At 45.5% G+C, this 20,556-nt stretch overlaps 1 protein-coding gene across 1 annotated transcript; it reads left to right on the top strand.

Moving 5' to 3' along the window:
- The first annotated feature begins 13,066 nt into the window (after nucleotides 1-13,066).
- On the top strand, nucleotides 13,067-14,920 carry LOC125519327 (RING-H2 finger protein ATL46-like). The gene has a single exon (XM_048684170.2). The coding sequence runs from the start codon at nucleotides 13,470-13,472 to the stop codon at nucleotides 14,694-14,696; it is 1,227 nt and encodes a 408-aa protein (XP_048540127.1). The 5' UTR covers nucleotides 13,067-13,469; the 3' UTR covers nucleotides 14,697-14,920.
- The last annotated feature ends 5,636 nt before the right edge of the window (nucleotides 14,921-20,556 follow it).

Here is a 20,556-nt window from a genome sequence, read left to right on the forward strand (position 1 = left end):
ATAGGACCCCGCTGCCATGGGAGGGTAGGACAAAAGATGTCATGCAAGTTCTTTTCCATCAGTACGTATGACTATATACGGAATACATGCCTACATTACATTGATGAATTGGAGCTAGTTATGTGCCACCCTATGTTATGACTGTTACATGATGAACCGCATCCGGCATAATTATCCATCACTGATCCGGTGCCTACGAGTTTTCTATATACTGGTTCTCGCTTATTTACTTTCCCGCTGCTACTGTTACAATCACTACAAAATACCAAAAACATTACTTTTGTTGTCTTTACTTTCTTGCCGCTACAACCACTATCATATTACTTTGCTACTAAACACTTTGCTGCAGATACTAAGTTTCTAGGTGTGGTTGAATTGACAACTCAGCTGCTAATACTTGAGAATATTCTTTGGCTCCCCTTGTGTCGAATCAATAAATTTGGGTTGAATACTCTACCCTCGAAAGCTGTTGTGATCCCCTATACTTGTGGGTTATCAAGACAAATTTCTGGCGCCATTGCCGGGGAGCATAGCTCTATTCTTTGAGTCACTTGGGATTTATATCTGCTAGACACTATGAAGAACTTGAGAGATCCAAAAACCAAGATCTATCCCTCAACTACGAGGGGAGGTAAGGAACTGCCATCCAGCTCTGCACTTGATTCACCTTCTGTTATGAGTAAGTTTGCGACACCTACACCTGCTTCTGCTATTCGTTCTGATATGTCGCATGTTATTGATGATGCCACTTCTGCTATGCATGATACTTATGATGAAACTGCTTCTATGCCTGATACTACTGTGCCCCTTGGTGAATTTCTTGATGAACAAATTGCTAGGGCTAGAGAAAAAGAAATTATTGAATCTAAATACGATGATGATAGTGATGATGAAAATATGCCTGTTATTCCTGAGGGTTATCTTTTTGATATGGAATCTTCTGCCGCTATTTTAGCTTGCAAAGATAGATATGAGCTTAAGAGGTTATTAATTAAATGGAACAAAGAATCACTTAGAGATAAAATGAGACCTGACCCTGCTTTTGCTACTTCACCTTTTTGTGTTCCTGATAAGGATTATGAATTCTCTGTTGATCCTGATATAATTACTTTGGTTGAATCTGATCCGTTTTATGGCTATGAATCCGAAACTGTTGTGGCACATCTTACTAAATTAAATGATATAGCTGCCCTGTTTACTAATGATGAGAGATCGCGTTACTTCTATATACTCAAAATATTTCCGTTCTCATTAAAGGGTGATGCTAAGATATGGTTTAATTCTCTTGATCTTGGTTGTGTGCGTAGTCCCCAGGATATGATTTATTACTTCTGTGCTAAATACTTCCCTGCTCATAAGAAACAAGCTGCTTTGAGGGAAATATACAACTTCGTGCAAATTAAAGAAGAGAGTCTCCCACAAGCTTGTGGGAGGCTTCTCAAGTTACTTAATTCTTTGCCTGATCATCCTCTTAAGAAACCTGAAATACTTGATATCTTTTATAATGGACTAACCGATGCTTCCAGAGATTACCTGGATAGTTGTGCTGGTTCTCTTTTCAGGGAAAGAACACCGGATGAAGCTGAAATCCTATTGAATAATATGTTGACAAATGAAAATAATTGGGCACCTCCTGAGCCAGCTCCTGCTCCAATTACTGAGTCTATTCCTAAACCAACTCCGAAGAAGAGAGGCGTCCTATTTCTCAGTCCCGAAGATATGCAAGAGGCAAAGAAATCTATGAAAGAAAAAGGTATTACAGCTGAAGACGTTAAGAATTTACCTCCTATTGAAGAAATACATGGTCTTAATATACCGCCTATTGAAGGAACATATGATCTTAATTCTTTATTTATTGAAGAACCTCCTGATCCCGATATCCCGACACGGGTAGTAAAGGTAAATTCTCTCTATAGATATGATAAAGTTGAAGTCCCTCCTACTAAAATTGCTAGTCGGTGCTTGGATGAGTTTGATAACTTTATGTTTAAGCAAGACGACTTCAATGCTTATTTTGGTAGACAATTAAAAGAAAATGCTTATATGATTAGACGCTTGGGTGATTATATGGCTAATATTAAAGGTGAACTTAAACTTGTTAGCAAACATGCTTCTATGGTTACCACTCAAGTAGAACAAGTACTTAAGGCTAAAAAAGAAGTGCTTGATGAATTGTATAGTAAGAAAAATGATTATGATGTTAGAGTGGCTACTAGAACTGGTAGAATGACTCAGGAACCTTTGTATCTTGAAGGCCACCCTAAGAGAATCGAGCAAGATTCTCAAAGAAATAATATTGATGTTCCTAGTTCTTCTAAAAAGAAGAAGGAGAAAAATGATAGAACTGTGCAAACTTCTAGTGAACCTATTGCTGAACCACCTGATAATCCAAATGATATATCTATGTCTGATGCTGAAACACAATCTGGTAATGAACATGAACCTAATGAAAATATTAATGATGATCTTCATGATGATGCTCAACCTAGTAATGATAAAGATGTAGAAGTTGAACCTGCTGTTGATCTTGATAACCCACAATCAAAGAATCAACGTTATGATAAAAGAGACTTTGTTGCTAGGAAACATGGTAAAGAAAGGGAACCTTGGGTTCAGAAACCCATGCCTTTTCCTTCGAAACCATCCAAGAAAAAGGATGATGAGGATTTTGAGCGCTTTGCTGAAATGATTAGGCCTATCTTTTTGCGTATGCGATTAACTGATGTGCTCAAAACAAATCCTTATGCTAAATATATGAAGGATATCATTACTAATAAAAGAAAGATACCGGAAGCTGAAATTTCCACCATGCTTGCTAATTATACTTTTAAGGGTGGAATACCAACGAAACTTGGAGATCCCGGAGTACCTACTATACCTTGCTCCATTAAAAGAAATTATATTCAAACTGCTTTATGTGATATTGGAGCCGGTGTTAGTGTTATGCCTCTCTCTTTATATCGTAGACTTGATTTGAATAAGTTGACACCTACTGAAATATCTTTGCAAATGGCCGATAAATCAACTGCCATACCTGTCGGTATTTGCGAGGATGCGCCTATTGTGGTTGCAAACATTACTATTTTAACGAACTTTGTTATTCTTGATATTCCCGAGGACGATAGTATGGCGATTATCCTTGGTAGACCCTTTTTGAATACTGCAAGGGCTGTTATTGGTTGCAACAAAGGCAATGTCACTTTTCATGTTAATAGTAATGAGCATACGGTAAACTTTCCAAGGAAACAACCTCAAGTCCACAGTATCAATTCTATTGGAAAAATTTCAACGATTACTATTGGAGGTTTTGAACTCCCTCTTCCTACTGTCAAGAAGAAATATGATATTCTTATTGTTGGGGACATGCATATCCCCGTTGAGGTAACCTAGTGTTATTCGAAAATTCTCCGGTTTTATGTTATTCAGAAAGAGTTTGTTAACAAGACTTGATCAACCTTGTTAGTGGATTCCTTTTGATGAGCATGAGATGGATGAAGTTAGAAAGCACAACTCTCTGTACCCTCCTTTTACTTTCTTTTATTTATATTAAATAAAGCAAAATTAGTATTTTCTGTTTGTTTTCTGAATTATCCTTGCAATAAAAATACCGCAAAAATAAAAGTTCTTCAAATGTCCTGAAAATGAAATATGATTTTTTGTAGAATATTTAAGAATTCCTGGCCATGAGAACACACTAGGGGGGCCCACCATTTGGCCACGAGGGCACAGGGCACGCCCCTGCCCCGTGGGCCCCACATGGACCCCCTCCACTTATTCCAGCACCCACTCACTTCGTATTCCTCGAGAAAAAAAATCCTCCCATAGCTCAAACCCGTGTTCTAGCTCATCTTGCTGCCATTTTCGATCTCTTTGCTCAAAGCTCCATTCACAAAACTGTTTTGGGGGATTGTTCTTCGGTATGTGACTCCTCCAATGGTCTAATTAGTTTTTGTTCTAGTGATTTATTTATTGCAGAGTTTTGCTGCTAAGGTGACCCTGTTCTTGAGCTTGCATGTCAAATTTATATGGTCTAAAGTAGTTTTAATGCATGATATAGCCTCCAGGCACCCGTGGGAGTAGTTGCTATCAATCTCGTTGAGTTTGATTCACTTTTATTTTGAGTCACTAAAAAATTTTAGAATTTTTTTAGAGAAAGAAAATGATGAAGAGATTGTTGAGGGGCTCTTCGAGACGAAGCTCGAAGGACAAACAGAATGAGGAGAATAAAAAGCCCAAATACAATCTTCCTCGCACTGCGGAGGTTCGGCCATGTGAATGTCCTTGTGATGCATTCTTGAGAGCCGCCAGAATTTACAATGACTTTTATTACTTGGCTGAGAATGCAGGCCTCACCGACTTCCTCCACGACCAACGCGAACAGTATCTCCTACTCACTAATATTTTCGTGCAAATTTTTTATTTCCATGCTAAGAAATCACCACCTTCAGTGGAGTTTCACTTATATGATGAGGTTAAGGAGATGTCACTCCATGATTTTTGTCGGGTCTGCAAGATACCCTTTGTGGGCAGCTTCGAGGAACCACATCATAGTGATATGGATGGATTTATTGATAGAATTGCTGTAGGGGAAACGAGGGAAGTTTCCGATGCAAGAATTACTAGTATACATTTTTCTGTTCTACGTTACTTTGCGATGTTTGCTAGTAGATGCTTAATTGGTCGCGGGAACAGTGGAAATCTTAGTGCTCCTGATCTTGTCATTTTGCGCCATGCTTTGTTTCGTGATACAACTTCCAGCTTAGGCGCTATTGTTGCTAAACGATTAAGTCTGAACCGTACAAAGGGCCCCATCTTTGGAGGCATCTTTGCTTCATGCCTTGCTAAACACTTTGAGGTACCTATTAGGCATTATGAGAAAGAGGAAAAGTTGCTGCGCCCTATTTTTCTAGATTATAAGAGTATGGTAGCACATGAATTTATTGTTAAAAATAAGAGATGCTTAAGTATATTTTGATATTTGATAAAACTCATTGTGAGACTATTACCTTGCCTGCACCCTCTTTGTTTAACATACTTTCAGGCACGTACCTCATCTTACCCGAGGCCATTTATGCATACTAGAGGCTGACACAAGTCCCAGAGCCTGAGCCTGAGCCACCACTTGACCTTTATCGGCAGTCTGTTTATCAGTGGGATCCGGAGGAGATCGCCAACCAGTGGCACCCTGAGAACCCTCCTCGGTACACCAAAGAGAGTAGCTTCGATCCGTGGGCATAGACCAACTTAGGCCAAAATCCTAATCTTGGGGGAGTACGTATTGCTCACTGACATTACATTCATGTTCACACACTCATTCTAGTTGTCGGTGGTCATACTTTTTCATTGTACTATCCATGCTAGTTTATTTTCTTTTCTAAGCCTTCTTCTTGTGTGTTTGAAAAACCTTAAGAAAAACCAAAACAATTAGTTGTAGCTTTTAGCTAGTTTACTTTCCATGCCTGTAGTAGTAGTAATTAGAAGAAAACCAAAAAAGATTTCTCGTTCTTCTTTTGCTTGTTGGGAACTTTCTCGTGTAAATAGTTTTATTTCTTTTCTTATTCTTTGGGAGCCGAGAGGAGAAGACCATGATGAAAATGTTGAGTGGCTCTCATATGCATTATTGTTGATTTAACCAAGAGCCCATATTACCTTGTCTGCTCCCTTATATAAAATGCTTGCAGATTCCAGCTTAGTCCAATGCACGTGCACTATTATTATTATCCACACCGTTCGGTCGTGCGAGTGAAAGGCAATAATGACGATATATGATGGACTGAATGAGATGAGAGAAGATGGTATGAAATCGACCTATCTTGTTTTTGTAAACATGATTAGTTCATCATTCCTGATTCAGCCTATTATGAATGAAACATGTTTGCAATGACAATTAGAGATTATAGTTGCCCAAGCCATGCTTAATTAGCTAGGAGTTTATAATGGTTTACCTTGCGTGCCAACATGCTATTAAAATGGTTGTGATGTGGTATGATAGGGTGGTATCCTCCTTTGAACGATTCGAGTGGCTTGACTTGGCACATGCTCATGCATGTAGTTAAAACAAAATCAACATAGCCTCCATGATATTTATGTTCACAGTGATTTATATCCTACTCAGGCTTGCACTCATTGTTGATTAATATCAATGCATGTTCATGACTGTTGTTGCTCTCTAGTTGGTCGCTTCCCAGTCTCTTTCTAACCTTCACTTGTACTAAGTAGGAATACTACTTGGGCATCCACTTCCATAAACCCCAAAGTTATTCCATATGAGTCCACCATACCTTCCTATATGCAGTATTTACATGTCATTCCAAGTAAATTTGTATGCGCCAAACTCTAAACCTTCAAATGAAATTCTGTTTTGTATGCTCGAATAGCTCATGTATCAACTAGGGCTCTCTATATCTTCCATGCTAGGTGGTTTATTCTCACGATGAGTGGACTTCGCTCATCACTCACGAGAAAATGGCCGGTAACCGGGATGCCCAGTCCCATGCTCAAATCAAATCAAAATAATTGCAAACAAAACTCCCCCAGGATTGTTGTTAGTTGGACGGCACCCGTTGTTTCGGACAAGCCATGGATTGATGTTTGTTGGTGGTGGGGGAGTATAAACTTTACCATTCTGTTTGGGAACCGCCTATAATGTGTGTATCATGGAAGATATCGAGATCTCTTGGTTGTTATGTTGATAATGGAAGTATGCCACTCAAAACATTATTTATCTTTGTTTCAAAACTCGAGCTCTGGCACCTCTGCAAATCCATGATTCCCTCTGCGAAGGGCCTATCTATTTAATTTTATGTTGAGTCATCATCCTCTTATTAAAAAGCACCAGTTGGAGAGCACCGCTATCATTCGCATGCATTGCTATTAATTTACATTGAGTATGCGTGTGACTGGATCTCTTTTACCATGAATTACAATGTCTAGTCTGTCCTTGATCTTCAGGGGTGCTCCGCATTAATGTTTTGCGGTCTCAGAAAGGGCTAGAGAGATACCATCTTTTTATATCATGTTATGATTGTTTTGAGAAAGTGTTGTCATCCGAGATTTATTATTATTGCTCGCTAGTTGATTATGCCATTGATATGAGTAAACATGAGACCTAAATGTTATTGTGAATATGGTTAGTTCATAATCTTTGCTGAAAACTTGAATGCTGGCTTTACATATTTGCAACAATAAGATCAAACAGAGTTTGTAAAAGTTTTTCTTTATGACTTTCAGTTTGTCAACTGAAATGCTTGAGGACAAGCAAAGGTTTAAGCTTGGGGGAGTTGATACGTCTCCAACGTATCTACTTTTCCAAATACTTTTGCCATTGTTTTGGACTCTAACTTGCATGATTTGAATGGAACTAACCCGGACTGACGTTGTTTTCAGCAGAACTGCCATGGTGTTATTTTTGTGCAGAAATAAAAGTTCTCAGAATGACCTAAAAATCCACGGAGACACATTTTGGAATTAATGAAAAATACTGGCGAAAGAATCAGCATCAGGGGGCCCACACCCTGTCCATGAGGGTGCAGGGCGCGCCCCCTGCCTCGTGGGCCCCCTAAGACTCCACCGACCTCAAACCCAACTCCATATATTCACTTTCGGGGAGAAAAAAATCAAAGAGAAGGATTCATCGCGTTTTACGATACAGAGCCGCCGCCAAGCCCTAATCTTCCTCGGGGGGGTTGAAAGAACATGCGGTGCCCCCATGTTTGGTTTTGGTAATGGATGACAATCTCTATGGACTAATGGTTGCCTTGAGTTATATTTGAAGGTTTTTGTCCATAGGCTTTTCTTGGAGTACATGTGTTGGTTTCAAGGAGAGTTTGTGTCGACCAAGGTGCTATTCAAGGAATTACCTAAAGATTGGTCTTGTGAGAGGTTGATCAAGACTAAGTCAAAGAGTGAATCAAGTTGACCAACCCACAAAGCGTAGAAGATGTACCGAGAGGGATCAAGTGATCCCATGGTATGGTAAGCATTTTCAATTACGCTTCGTGTACTAACCCATGGTCTTCGTGAGGATTCTTTGTGGGGTTAGGTTGCGGTGTGCAAGTTCAAGTGGAGCATCACGAAGAGATCAAATGCTTGAAGCTTGCCGTCCTTTGTGGTGACAATGGACTTGTGAAGATGTGCGGAAGAGTGGCTCACCCATAGTGGAGTATGGGGGAGCAATCAACTAGTCTTCATCAAGGCAACCCAATCAAGAAAGGTGGTCCAACTTGAGGGAGTCAAGATCGTCTTCATCTAGCTCAAGTGGACCATGTGCAAGGCAAAGGTTTGCCCTTGATAGGTTTTCTATTTTACCGGTCTCATGATGGTAGTTGGGAGACTGGGTTATAGGATCGATTGCCGTACTATCAAGGGGGGCTCTCGATGAGTATCTTGATCGTATCGTTCACTGAGAGCTCAAACCATTGCATCCTTGCATCATCTTTCTTGGTTCTTGTTTGGTTCTCTTTGAGAGTCTTAGAGCTTTTGGTCATCTTGATGACAAGCTTGAGTTCATCGAAAACGGAGTTCGCTTGCCTACTCTATGATGTTTTCGTTGTTGGAGGTTTTGCCGGTTCTTCTCGGTTGGAGGTTTCACTCCTCTATTTGTTGGCATACCTCGCTGTTTTGGTGCTACTCGTCGTCTTGTTTCCAACAAGCTTGAGTTTGCTCAATTCGGAGCTCATATGCAGAAGTTATGGCAGTTCTTGTTCTCTTGAGTGTGGTTTTGTCAGGGTCCGCGTTGGAAAGGTTTGGGTGGATTCATCTTGTACACGTCTCCTTCTTTTCCCTTCCTTCTTCCTTGGAGCTTCCTCCGTTTTCTTGCCTCCCCTGTGTGGCTGCCGTTGTTGGTTGCGGTAGTACTGCTCCCAGGAAAGCGGTAGTACCGTAGGCATCAGCGGTAGTACCGTGCAGTGGCACGGTAGTACCGCAGGTGCCCACAGTATTACCGCTCCCCTGGAGCCGCACTACCGCTGCCCACCAGGCTAGTGCCGCCCCTTTGCGGTAGTAGGAGCGGATGCAATTTTTTACATCCGCACCTACCGCGGTAGTACCGCTTTCGCCGTGCGGTAGTACCGCGCTATGCGGTCAGGCAGTAGTACCGCCCCTCGGCAGTACTATTGTGTCGGGTTTTTGCTACTTCCGTTTCTTTGCGGAAGTAGGCACGGAAGTTTCCCTTTTCCCCTGGCTGGGACTTTTGCCTCGCAGTAGTACCGCATGGGGGGCGCGGTAGTACCGCGCGTGCGGAAGTTCCGCCCCCAGCTCCTGTGCATCTATTTATCGGTTCTGTGCTGGGGTTGCGGCAGTACCGTGAGTCGGTACGGTAGTACCGCTCAGCTGTGCGGTAGTACCGCTTGGATGCAAGCAGTAGTACCGCGCGGCCTTGTGGTAGTACCGCTGGCCGCGGGCTGGTTGGTGGGTAACGGTTGGATTTTTCCCCACCTATAAAAGGGGGTCTTCTTCCCAATGAACCTTATCCTTTTAGCTCGTGTTCTTCCCTCATTGTTGACCTTCTTCGAGCTTTCTAACTCTCAATCCCTCCAATGATTCTTGCTAGTTCTTGAGGGAAAAGAGAGAGGAGATCTAGATCCACGTTTCCACCAATCACTTTCTCCTCTTTGTGAGGGGAACCCCTTGGATCTAGATCTTGGAGTTCTTGGTGTTCTCCTTCTTATTCTTCCTCTCATTTCCCCCCTAGCACTAGTTGCTTCCGTGGGATTTGAGAGAGAAGGACTTGGGCACTCCGTGTGCCCTTGCCATTGCATTTGGTGCATCGGTTTGAGTTCTCCACGGTGATACGTGGAAGTTACAAGTTGAGAAGATTATTACTCTTGGGTGCTTGGTACCCTTGAGCTTGTTCCTCTTGGGTGCTTGGGCGCCCTAGACGGTTGGTGGTGTTCGGAGCTCAATCATTGTGGTGTAAAGCTCCGGGCAAGCTTCGGGGTCTCCAATTAGGTTGTGGAGATCGCCCTGAGCAATTTGACGGGTACCGGTGACCGCCCCCAAGGGTTGCCAAAGTGTACGGGTTCGGTGACCGCCCCCAAGGGTTGCCATTTGTACGGGTTCGGTGACCGCCCTCAAGGGTCCCTTAGTGGAATCACGACATCTTGCATTGTGCGAGGGCGTGAGGAGATTACGGTGGCCCTAGTGGCTTCTTGGGGAGCATTGTGCCTCCACACCGCTCCAAACGGAGATTAGCATCCGCAAGGGTGTGAACTTTGGGATACATCATCGTCTCCGCGTGCCTCGGTTATCTCTTACCCGAGCCCTTTACTTATGCACTTTACTTTGTGATAGCCATATTGTTTCTTGTCATATATCTTGCTATCACCTAAGTAGTTTATCTTGCTTAGCATAAGTTGTTGGTGCACATAGGTGAGCCTAGTTGTTTTAGGTTTTGTGCTTGACAAATTAACCGTTAGGTTTATTCCGCATTTGTTCAAGCCTAAACCGTAATTATTTTAAAGCGCCTATTCACCCCCCTCTAGGCGACATCCACGATCTTTCAGGGGTGATCTGGAGTCCGTTCGGGGCTCCGAAGAGGGGAATCCGTCGCCATCGTCATCATCAACCATCCTCCATCACCAATTTCATGATGCTCACCGTCGTGTGTGAGTAATCTCATCGTAGGCTTGCTGGACGATGATGGATTGGATGAGATTTACCATGTTATCGAGTTAGTTTTGTTAGGGTTCGATCCCTAATATCCATTATGTTCTAAGATTGATGTTGCTATGGCTTTGCTATGCTTAATGCTTGTCACTAGGGCCCGAGTGCCATGATTTCAGATCTGAACCTATTATGTTTTCATGAATATATGTGAGTTCTTGATCCTATCTTGCAAGTCAATAGTCACCTACTATGTGTTATGATCCGGCAACCCCGAAATGACAATAATCGGGACCACTCCCGGTGATGACCGTAGTTTGAGGAGTTCATGTATTCACTAAGTGTTAATGCTTTGGTCCGGTACTCTATTAAAAGGAGGCCTTAATATCACTTAGTTTCCAATAGGACTCCGCTGCCACGGGAGGGTAGGACAAAAGATGTCATGCAAGTTCTTTTCCATAAGCATGTATGACTATATTCAGAATACATGCCTACATTACATTGATGAACTGGAGCTAGTTCTTTGTCACCCTATGTTATAACTGTTGCATGAGGAATCGCATCCGACATAATTATCCATCATTGATCCATTGCCTACGAGCTTTTCACATATTGATATTTGCTTAGTTACTTTTCCGTTGCCACTGTTACAATTGCTATAAAAACTACTACTGTTACTTTTGCCACCGTTACCGTTACTTCCATACTACTTTGCTACTAAATACTTTGCTGCAGATATTAAGTCTTTCAGGTGTGGTTGAATTGACAACTCAACTGTTAATACTTGAGAATATTCTTTGGCTCCCCTTGTGTCGAATCAATAAATTTGGGTTGAATACTCTACCCTCGAAAACTGTTGCGATCCCCTATACTTGTGGGTTATCAATCCACGAGTCATCTGCACCGCATAGTGCACAAGTAGAAGAAGTTGCCATGCTTCGGTGCTGTCTCACATCGGCAGTAGGTAGTGAGCAGTGGGCAAGTCTCCACGAAAACACCCTCACCTTGGATGGGACATCTGTTTTCCACAATTTTGACCAGCTGGTGCATTCCTTTGCATTTTCAGAAGAACTCGATCTGCCTTCTAACCATGCTTCACGTCGAATCATCGTCGCCACTAGCATTCTATAAGCAGACCGCACTAAAAATTCACCTTTTTTATCATGTGCCCAGGCCCAAAAATCCTCACACTGCCTTGTACTAATTGGTATATTCAGAATTAGCTCCGCATCATTAGGAAGGAAAACACTATTGATCAGCTCCCGGTTTCATGTGGCCATGTTAGGTAGCATGAGTTCAGAGACCATTTGCGGTCTATTCGGTGATAAACAGGCCAGCGGACGCATGGAATGTTCCTGGGTAACCAATTTTGCTACCACATGTTGGTCGAGGTACCGTCACCAATTCTCCTTATAAGCCCATGAGTAAGAATTTCTTTACCTTCCATTATAGCTCTCCAAATCTGAGATGGATTACTTCCAAGTTCAGCAGCAAGAAACTCTGTGTTCTGGAAATACCGAGCCTCAAGATTCTTGCACTAAGGGTATTTGGGGACTGCATAATTCACCATGCTTGCCTAGCAAGTAGGGCCAAATTGAAGAGTTCAATATCTCGAAAACCAAGACCCCCTTCATATTTTGGCCTGGTCATAACTTCCCAGGAGACCCAACATGATTTCCTCTCTCCACGTCTACTACCCCACCAGAACTTCAGAATGATAGAATTGATGTGCTGACTCAACCCTCGGGGAAGTTTAAAACAAGACATCGAATAAACGGGGATTGCTTGAGCGACAGATTTGATGAGCACCTCTTTGCCCCCATAAGATAAGATTTTTTTTCCATCCACCCCTTCCGCCCTTCACCTTACTCCATACTCTCTCCTTGAGGTACTTAATTCGACCAACTAATTGTCTTTCCGCTGCAATGGTGGCATATGCAGTCTAGTGGTTCAGTACCAATGGGGTCTGACATAGATCTTACCCATCATATTTTAGATTATGATAATTTTAGATTTTATTCGAGTATGGGTAGGGAGAAAAAAAAAGGGAAGGTTTTGAGTTACGTGAAATTTTGGTAAGATTTGATCTATATGAGTATGGGTAGGGGGGAGACAGGAAGGTTCTGATTGAGGCGAGATTTTGGTAAAATATGATCTGATTTTGAGTTAATAGTAGAGATTTCTTTCTATTTACACGGTGCTAGCATGATACACCGGCCCGGGCCCGTCTGGTGTGGGTCTACCGATGAGCCAAGTCCAAGAGCAGCAGCAGTGGCATAGCCATTTCAAACAAACACCGGACAGGGCAGCAAGCTGCCACGGCCCCCACCTGCACTGGGCGGCAGGGCACGGGCCCATCGCGTCGCCTCTACTGTCCTCGCAAGCGCAACCGGGGGCGACCGCGACTTCCAACGATCGTTGCGGCTGAAAGCGACCGCACCACCACAAAAATATACTCCACCGAGCCCCTCCCAATCCCAGCCCAGGGCCGACGCCACCGCTCGCCACCGCCGTCGCTTTCGCCTTTCCCCCGCCCCAGCTCGTGCGCTCCCACCACTCCCCTCCACTCCTCCTCCCCCTTCTCCCCACACAGCCACCGATTTCCACCACAATCCTCCGCCTCCTCCCCATCCGCGGCGTGTCCACCTGCCCGCCCTCCGACCGGCGGAAGCCTCCGGGGGTTTCTTGGTCCCTAGCGCCTTGGACGCTTCCCCCCGGGCCGCACCAGCCGCCCGCTTTTAGGTGCCCTCCCGCCACCGCTTTTGCGCTCCTTTTCGGCCGGGATTGCTGCCGGTTCCTCGCCAAAGATCGCATCTCTGGCCTGTCGGATCAGATGAGATGCGGGGGTGGCGGAGCCTGTAGGAGACATGGCTGAAGCGGTCTCGTCCTCGCCCGGATCCTCCGCGCCGGCGACGGCGGCCGCGTACGGTTACCCGCGCCGCCTCCATGGCGCCTTCGTCGCCAGGGACGAGCTCCCGTACTCATACCCCGCTTCCGCTGCCGCCCCGCCGCCGCCCGCGCCGCTGCCGCAGGCGCAGCAGGGCTCCTCCGGCGGGGGTGGCGGCAAGATTAGCCCCGCGGTGCTCTTCATCATCGTCATCCTCGCGGTGGTGTTCTTCATCTCCGGCCTGCTCCACCTCCTCGTGCGCCTGCTCATGAAGAAGCAGCACCGCCGCCGAGGCGGCTCGGCGGCCGCGGCGGGGCAGGGGCCCGGGGAGGCCGACGCGGCGCTGCAGCGCCAGCTGCAGCAGCTGTTCCACCTCCACGACTCCGGCCTGGACCAGGCCTTCATCGACGCGCTGCCCGTCTTCTCCTACCGGGAGATCGTCGTGGGCGGCGGCGGCGGCGACAAGGAGCCCTTCGACTGCGCCGTCTGCCTGTGCGAATTCGACGCCGAGGACAGGCTCCGGCTGCTGCCGCTCTGCGGGCACGCCTTCCACCTGAACTGCATCGACACATGGCTGCTGTCCAACTCGACGTGCCCGCTCTGCCGCGGGGTGCTCTTCGCCCCAGGGCTGACAGCCGAGAATAACCCGATGTTCGATTTCGATGAGGGCTTGGAGGAAGGGCGGCTGTCGGAGTGCTGCGAGGATGGTTTCGGATTGCCCGCGCAGAAGTCCTCGGAGGGGTTGCAGACGCCGGTGGCCGAGAAAAGAGTGTTCCCGGTGAGGCTCGGCAAGTTCAAGAATGTCGGCACCCAGGGTGCTGTTGAAGGTGGACACGGCGATTCTGCTGTGCTGAGGAGGGAGGAAGGAGAGAGTAGCAGCAGCAGTTTGGATGCAAGGAAATGCTTCTCTATGGGCACCTACCAGTATGTTCTTGGGACTTCTGAGCTTCAGGTGGCTCTCCAGCCGGGCCGAACAAGAAATGGTGCGATGAGAACAAGACCTCCGGGTCTAAGTTGTGTGAATGCCGACATTATGGAGGGAAAGAAAATTTGCGCACGGAACAAAGGGGAGAGCTTCTCCATGTCCAAGATTTGGCAGTGGTCTAATCTGAAGGGCAAGTTACCGGCCGGCTCAGATGATTGTTCAGAAGCGGGGAGCCTTCCATGGATGAAGAGAGGTGGCACCGGGGATAAATTGAACATGTGATGTGACTCTGTAATGTGATACTAGCTAATATTTCTCTTCTTAGTACCACTCCATTAATTTCTTACCTATAATTATTCTAGTCTAATTTTCATATTCAGATTTTAATTGGTATTGGTTAATCTCATGGGGAGATAAGTTTTTCGTAGTCATGCCACCTTACTGTATTGCGCCAATTTGTGATAGCTTAGGGATCATGTGATTTCTGGTGCATGCTGCTTTGCTTCTGTTCTTGTATCGGTTTGAAGCTATCTTCATATTCCTGAAGCTTTACTTACAAGAATGCTCAAAGTAAAGTTAGCATTGACTTCTTAGTACCAATCTTGTCATTCTTTCTATTGCAGTAGATGATAAGATCAATATTACCTGAGTTTTGCTTCAGTACTAATTAGATCATCTGAAACTGTTCATGAACTGTAGAACATTGTATTTTTTTTCTTCCGAACCATGCAGGAGAAAGAACATTGTAATTTTAGAATTTAAACTATATGTCATCGCATAGAAGGGTGCTGTGAGGAATCTTCTTTTGTATAGGGATAATGCTTAGGGCTAAATGAAACCAACAACTCAAATATGGTGATATCTTATCGGTGGTTACTGGTTAGCATTAAGTAGCTCTTTGATCTGGGTTCTTGTTTCAGTTTGGAGGATGGTGCAAAACTGCAAATGTCTTGAGATTGTGCCTAACTGTGATGCATAGACGAGACACTTATGATGCTCATTAAAGGGAAGGACACTCTCTGGGGCTGCTACAGAAACAACTGAGGTAGGAGTAGGCGGGCACTCACTGGATAAGTTAGGAAGACAAGGACACTGTCTTGAGATTATTTCTGGGTTTGGGACAAGGACACAAGGTCTAACTCATAGTATCTATTGAATTTTCATGCGGTTCATTATCTGAATTGTTGCATACCCCTTTGTGAATACCTTTCTGATTCACTAATCTTCATATGGCTGAGCAAAACCCATATTGCTATTACGAGCAACTGTTAACGCATAACTGGAAGGAATTGATTTCTTTTAAAAAAAATCACTTGTAACTTTTATAAATTGCACATGACTGTAATTTACAAGAGCCCACTGCATCTACTTATGATTTGGCTTATTTCTTGTATCTAACCAATTATTTTCCTGATGAGCTACATCTACTTATGATTTGGCTTATTTCCTTTGATGATACTTGTAGTCAGCCAACTTTCAGATATTGCACATGTTCTTTCTTCTGTGTTTCCAAATGAGCTTACATCTACTAATTTTAGGCCAAAGGCACATCAGTGAAATTGCTGATGTACATTTATGGTCCTGGCTGTCCTGAGTTAGGTACTTTTTGTTTTGTTTTGAGGATTGAGTTAGGTACTTGACTCACAAGCAGAACAATTGCCAAGTGTCTTGTTTTACATTTGTAAATTGAGGTCCATGGTGGATTGCTTCCTAAAATCTGAACTGATGCCAGTGGGTAGTAGCCAGTAGGTTCCTAGTATTTCCCCCATCTGCACATCTGATTCGCAGTGATGGACATCTACAGACATATGAACTTCTCATGATTGAGAATGTAATCTTTTATCAGAGGCTTTACTTATTTTAAGTTCCAGCTGAGCATATTTCTTTTGCCTTTAGTTCACCAGTCATCTGCTGCCTTTCTCAAAGTCTTCTCCTTTGATGAACACTTTTTTGGGGGGTTTACATTCCCCTTTCAAGAATCTCTTTACTCGCACAAAAGAAAATATAGTTTTCTTTATCATGATAGAAAGCAAAAAGGTTGGAACAAGCGAAAGCAACGCATCATCCTTTGCTTCATTCCTGGGCTGCCAGAAACCTTTAGTGATCAGAGTATAGATATTCCTTATGCCAGCTTAGTAGGCAACATTTAATTTTCCTAGATTTCAATATATTTGACAGATGCCACCTTTGTATGTTCTTGCTTGTTAACTGTAATGTATTTTTTGTCAGAAGTAATATTTCTGAACCCATAATTTCAACACATTTACTGTTGCCACCTCGGACACTCTAATCTCTTTGTTGCTCTAACTAATAATTTTGTGAGATTGAATCATCTGATTGACCTGTCTGACAAATGTAAGCCGCACCAAATTCTTGGCATCCAACTGACAAGTTGGTAAAATAGGTGTAAACACCTTTTGCTTTGGTGCTCCGTCTTTGTTTAAGGGCCTCCTGTTGGTGTTTAATGCCATTCTCTGTGCTTAATGTCAACATTTCTGTAAGAGTTGATATGTAACTGAAGCTGTCCTCTTATTGCTTGTTGCACCTTGTGGTTGGTAGTGGCCGGCCGAACATTATCCAACTGAAGAGTTGACATCAAACTTGTATCCTGATAGGCGACTTGTCCTTGCAAAGGCGCCTCGTCAGGTGGAGGTCAGTATCATATCATGCGGGTTTTAAGTGCCAAAATGCATTTCCCTGTGTGCTCTTTCATCATTTTTAACCGGAAAGCGATAAGAAGTGCCGGCCTCTCAAGCATCCACTAATTTTTTTTTGAAACGGAATTTATTTATTTTTGAAGGCAATGCATCCACTAGATCAAGCAGGCAGCATCTGCAATCTACCACTCCGGCAGTTTGCATTCAGATCTGGCTTGTGAGTCCATGCACTGCCAATTCACACCTGGCATTTCAACAATTAATTAACACCGGTCCAGAGTGTTATTATTGTTAATTAGCAGATCTGTAGTGCTCCAGTGGGTTGTTCTTCTGGCATCTGAAGCAGCTCCAGTAGTTTGTTCTTCAGACCTCTACTCCCAGATTCAGGACAAAGCCCCAGAGAATCTTTTTGTGTGAAGGAGTGCCCAAGTCTCAGGATTCACAGGCTCGCTCGAGGTCCCCTACCGGTAAGATCAGATATTCAGATCGGACGAGGCAGGTCTGCGCAAACACTGTTCTCTACGTGAAGCTCGCCACGGTGGTCCGTTGCTTCTGGATTCATATGCAGCGTAAAGGCCAGCTTCGTGCGTGTTACAAACGGACGAGAGGAAAGGTTTGAGTTTCGCCATGATTGAACGATCGTGTCATAAACGTTCTGGTGTTTTCTGCTGAAATCAGGGAAGTTGTTTCGGCTACTTTTTTCCCACTGTAGCCGAATCATAGCTTGTGGTGGCCATAGGAGGAACCATACAGGAGGAATGCTTCATTTTCTCCGTGTCAAGAGATCTCACTTCCAGATCCATGCCATCGGCAAAGATGTTAGGGTCCGCCCTCTAAGAGGACGACGTGTGTGCGGACTAAGGTTGGCAATTTTATCCATGGACATGGATATCCATTATCCGTCCCGAATGGATAGGGTTTGGATATATTTTTGTGTCCATGGGCGGCGCCCAAATCCGACCCGATTGTTCGTGGGTAGGGCATGGATATAATCTTGTACCCATGGATATATCCAAACCCGACTTGATAGTATGACTTAATGGGAAAAAATCTGCCATCCCTGCCCCACGTTCACATGTCCCACGACAATTTTACACTTTTTTTATCTGAAACATGCATAAGAAATCACACAATCCCCATCGTAACTTTTATAAGTTGACAGTCAATCCCCTCTGTAACATACTCCAACACCCTTTTCCTTATTTTATCTCCTTTTTAAATGACTCGTCATTCTCATCTGTTAGAGAAATACTAAATGATCTTAGGTTGTTACTGGATGTTGATTTACCATAAGTGAAGCCTAGCCTGCCACGAGGTGAAGAATGGAAGAGTTTATGTTAATATTGTGTTAAGTTTTATTTATGTGTCTCGAGAGGACCCAATGGATATCCAGTGGACATGGATATCCATCGAATTTGGACATGGACACAATTTTTCACCCATGGATTTTTTCATGGGCGGGCAAAGACTGTCTTCATGGATATGGATTTGGATTTGATATTGTTCAACCCGATCCAAACCCGACCCATTGCCATCCTTAGTGCGGACTGGATCCAGACTATACTTAGCCATCCGTCGGGCTGGGCCGGGCTTCGGGCCAGGCCTACCAAAGCCCGACGCAGAAAACTTAGGCCCAAGCCTGGCCTGGCCCGGCTGCCGGGCCTAAATATCATGCCCAATCCTGACCCATCATGCAAAAAGCCTGTTGGGCCTTGGGCCAGGCCTTTACCTTAAACTGCAAAAACGACAGGTCCGGTCTGACCATCGGGATCAAAATCTAGGCCCAGGCCCGGCCCAAGGGCATGGTCGGGTCAGATCGGGCTTTTTTGGGCCAGGACGGGTCGGGTTGGGCCATCCTGGCCGGGTTGCTCATGGCCTGGCAGCCACCTAGGCCGAGCGGTCACCGTTCTTTTAATGTTGAAGCCATGGGCCGGTGGGAGTCCACCCTTCCACTTCCCCACTCCGGTGACGAGTGCCTCCTCAAAGCCCGACACGCTCGGCTTATCCAAACTAGCTCCACCTTGCTGTTGGCCACCATGGGATGGCACTGGATCTCCGGCCGCAAGGGCAGGAACGACCACGAGGCTGGCTCTTCCTCCTGCCGTCGTCGTCGCCGCTCCACCCCTCCACCTCCAGCTCCACCACCTGCACCTCCGACACCCGCATTTCACATCGCACCGCCGGCGGCCGGACCTCGCCTGAGGCCGTACGTCAAGGCGGAGGTTTGCAAATGTTACTAGGAGACGGGCACGCCGTTGCTATGGGCCGACGTGCACCTTCCCAATAACCGACATGTTTCCGCCGATCGGGTGCCTATCCCACCGATCCCGATGAGCGGCCGCGCCTGGCGTGAAGAGATCGCCCGCCGCCGCGCCCGCATGCTGCTAGATCTCGTCAAGGACTGGATGTACGCACCAGACTCACCTCTATGGGACACGAGCACGATCTGCAATGACAGCCGTTCTTTGTCGGTCGTGCTCCGAGCCCGCCACGCTGTGCGTGCCGCTAGCCCTCCCCAGCCACACGGACGTAGGTTGGTTTGTGGCATGACGCCGACGCCGTCCCCGCCATCGCCAGCTCCGATGACGGCCGAGGAGGAGGAGGAGCTGGTGAGGCAGGTCATGGGGGGACTCCCTCCACACCCACGATGAGGCCCAATGGTAGGGCCTCGAACAGATCATAGCCCTCTCCACGGCCGGCGACGTTGCCACCACGGAGTTCAATGTTGTGGTGAAGGAGGAGGCCATGGAGGACGTGCAACAGCAAGAGGAGGAGCCTGCGCCATGGAACCCTGCGTTGGTCGGCCAGAAGTGGTCCTGGACGGAGACGACCCTATGCATGCTGGAGCCCGTGCACTGCGAGGCCTGGTCACTGTCCCCGCCACGGGAAGAGGAGGTGCACGCGCCAATGCACCCGCCTGTGGTTGCGCCTCCCGCCTGGCAGGGACCACCGGCTCACCTGTGGACGCCCCCGCCCTACATCGACCTCACACGCGACGAGGAGGACGACGATGGCGGCAACTGAAGGCGACGGCGTCCACGCCGGTGACGGGCTTCTAGTTTTTTATGTAGTTTTAATTTTTAGTTTGTTTAAGGATGTGTTGGACAAGACTTGGCCCATTTTATGTTAATATTTAAGATTTTTAAATTACTTTGCCATGTCTATTTGGGTTAGATTTGGGTGAATTTTGCTAGTCCTTCAGGAGGACAATTTGGGATGCGGCGACCCAGTTGGGCACACCACCAGCCACACGACTACAAGTGGACGGACGTGTCCATTTCTATGCCCCAAACAGACGAAATCCGGACAAAACGAACATCCGTTTGGGGCCATGCGTTGGAGTTGCCCTCAGGCGGGAGTGGGACGGGTCGGTCACTGTCGAGAGTAAAGGAGTTCCAAGTAGCATGTGTTGTCTGGATCACCGGGTGTTTCATTGCTCCATCAACAAAGCATGATGATCATGGGTGCTTGGACGGCGAGGCTCT

The sequence above is a fragment of the Triticum urartu genome, chromosome 7A (genome assembly GCF_056163025.1).
Source record: "Triticum urartu cultivar PI428250 chromosome 7A, HENAU_Tu73, whole genome shotgun sequence".
Classification (NCBI taxonomy): domain Eukaryota; kingdom Viridiplantae; phylum Streptophyta; class Magnoliopsida; order Poales; family Poaceae; genus Triticum; species Triticum urartu.

Bases quoted from the DNA above. Each gene is read 5' to 3' on its own strand.
- LOC125519327 (XM_048684170.2), top strand. From the start codon at position 13,470: ATGGCTGAAGCGGTCTCGTCCTCGCCCGGATCCTCCGCGCCGGCGACG.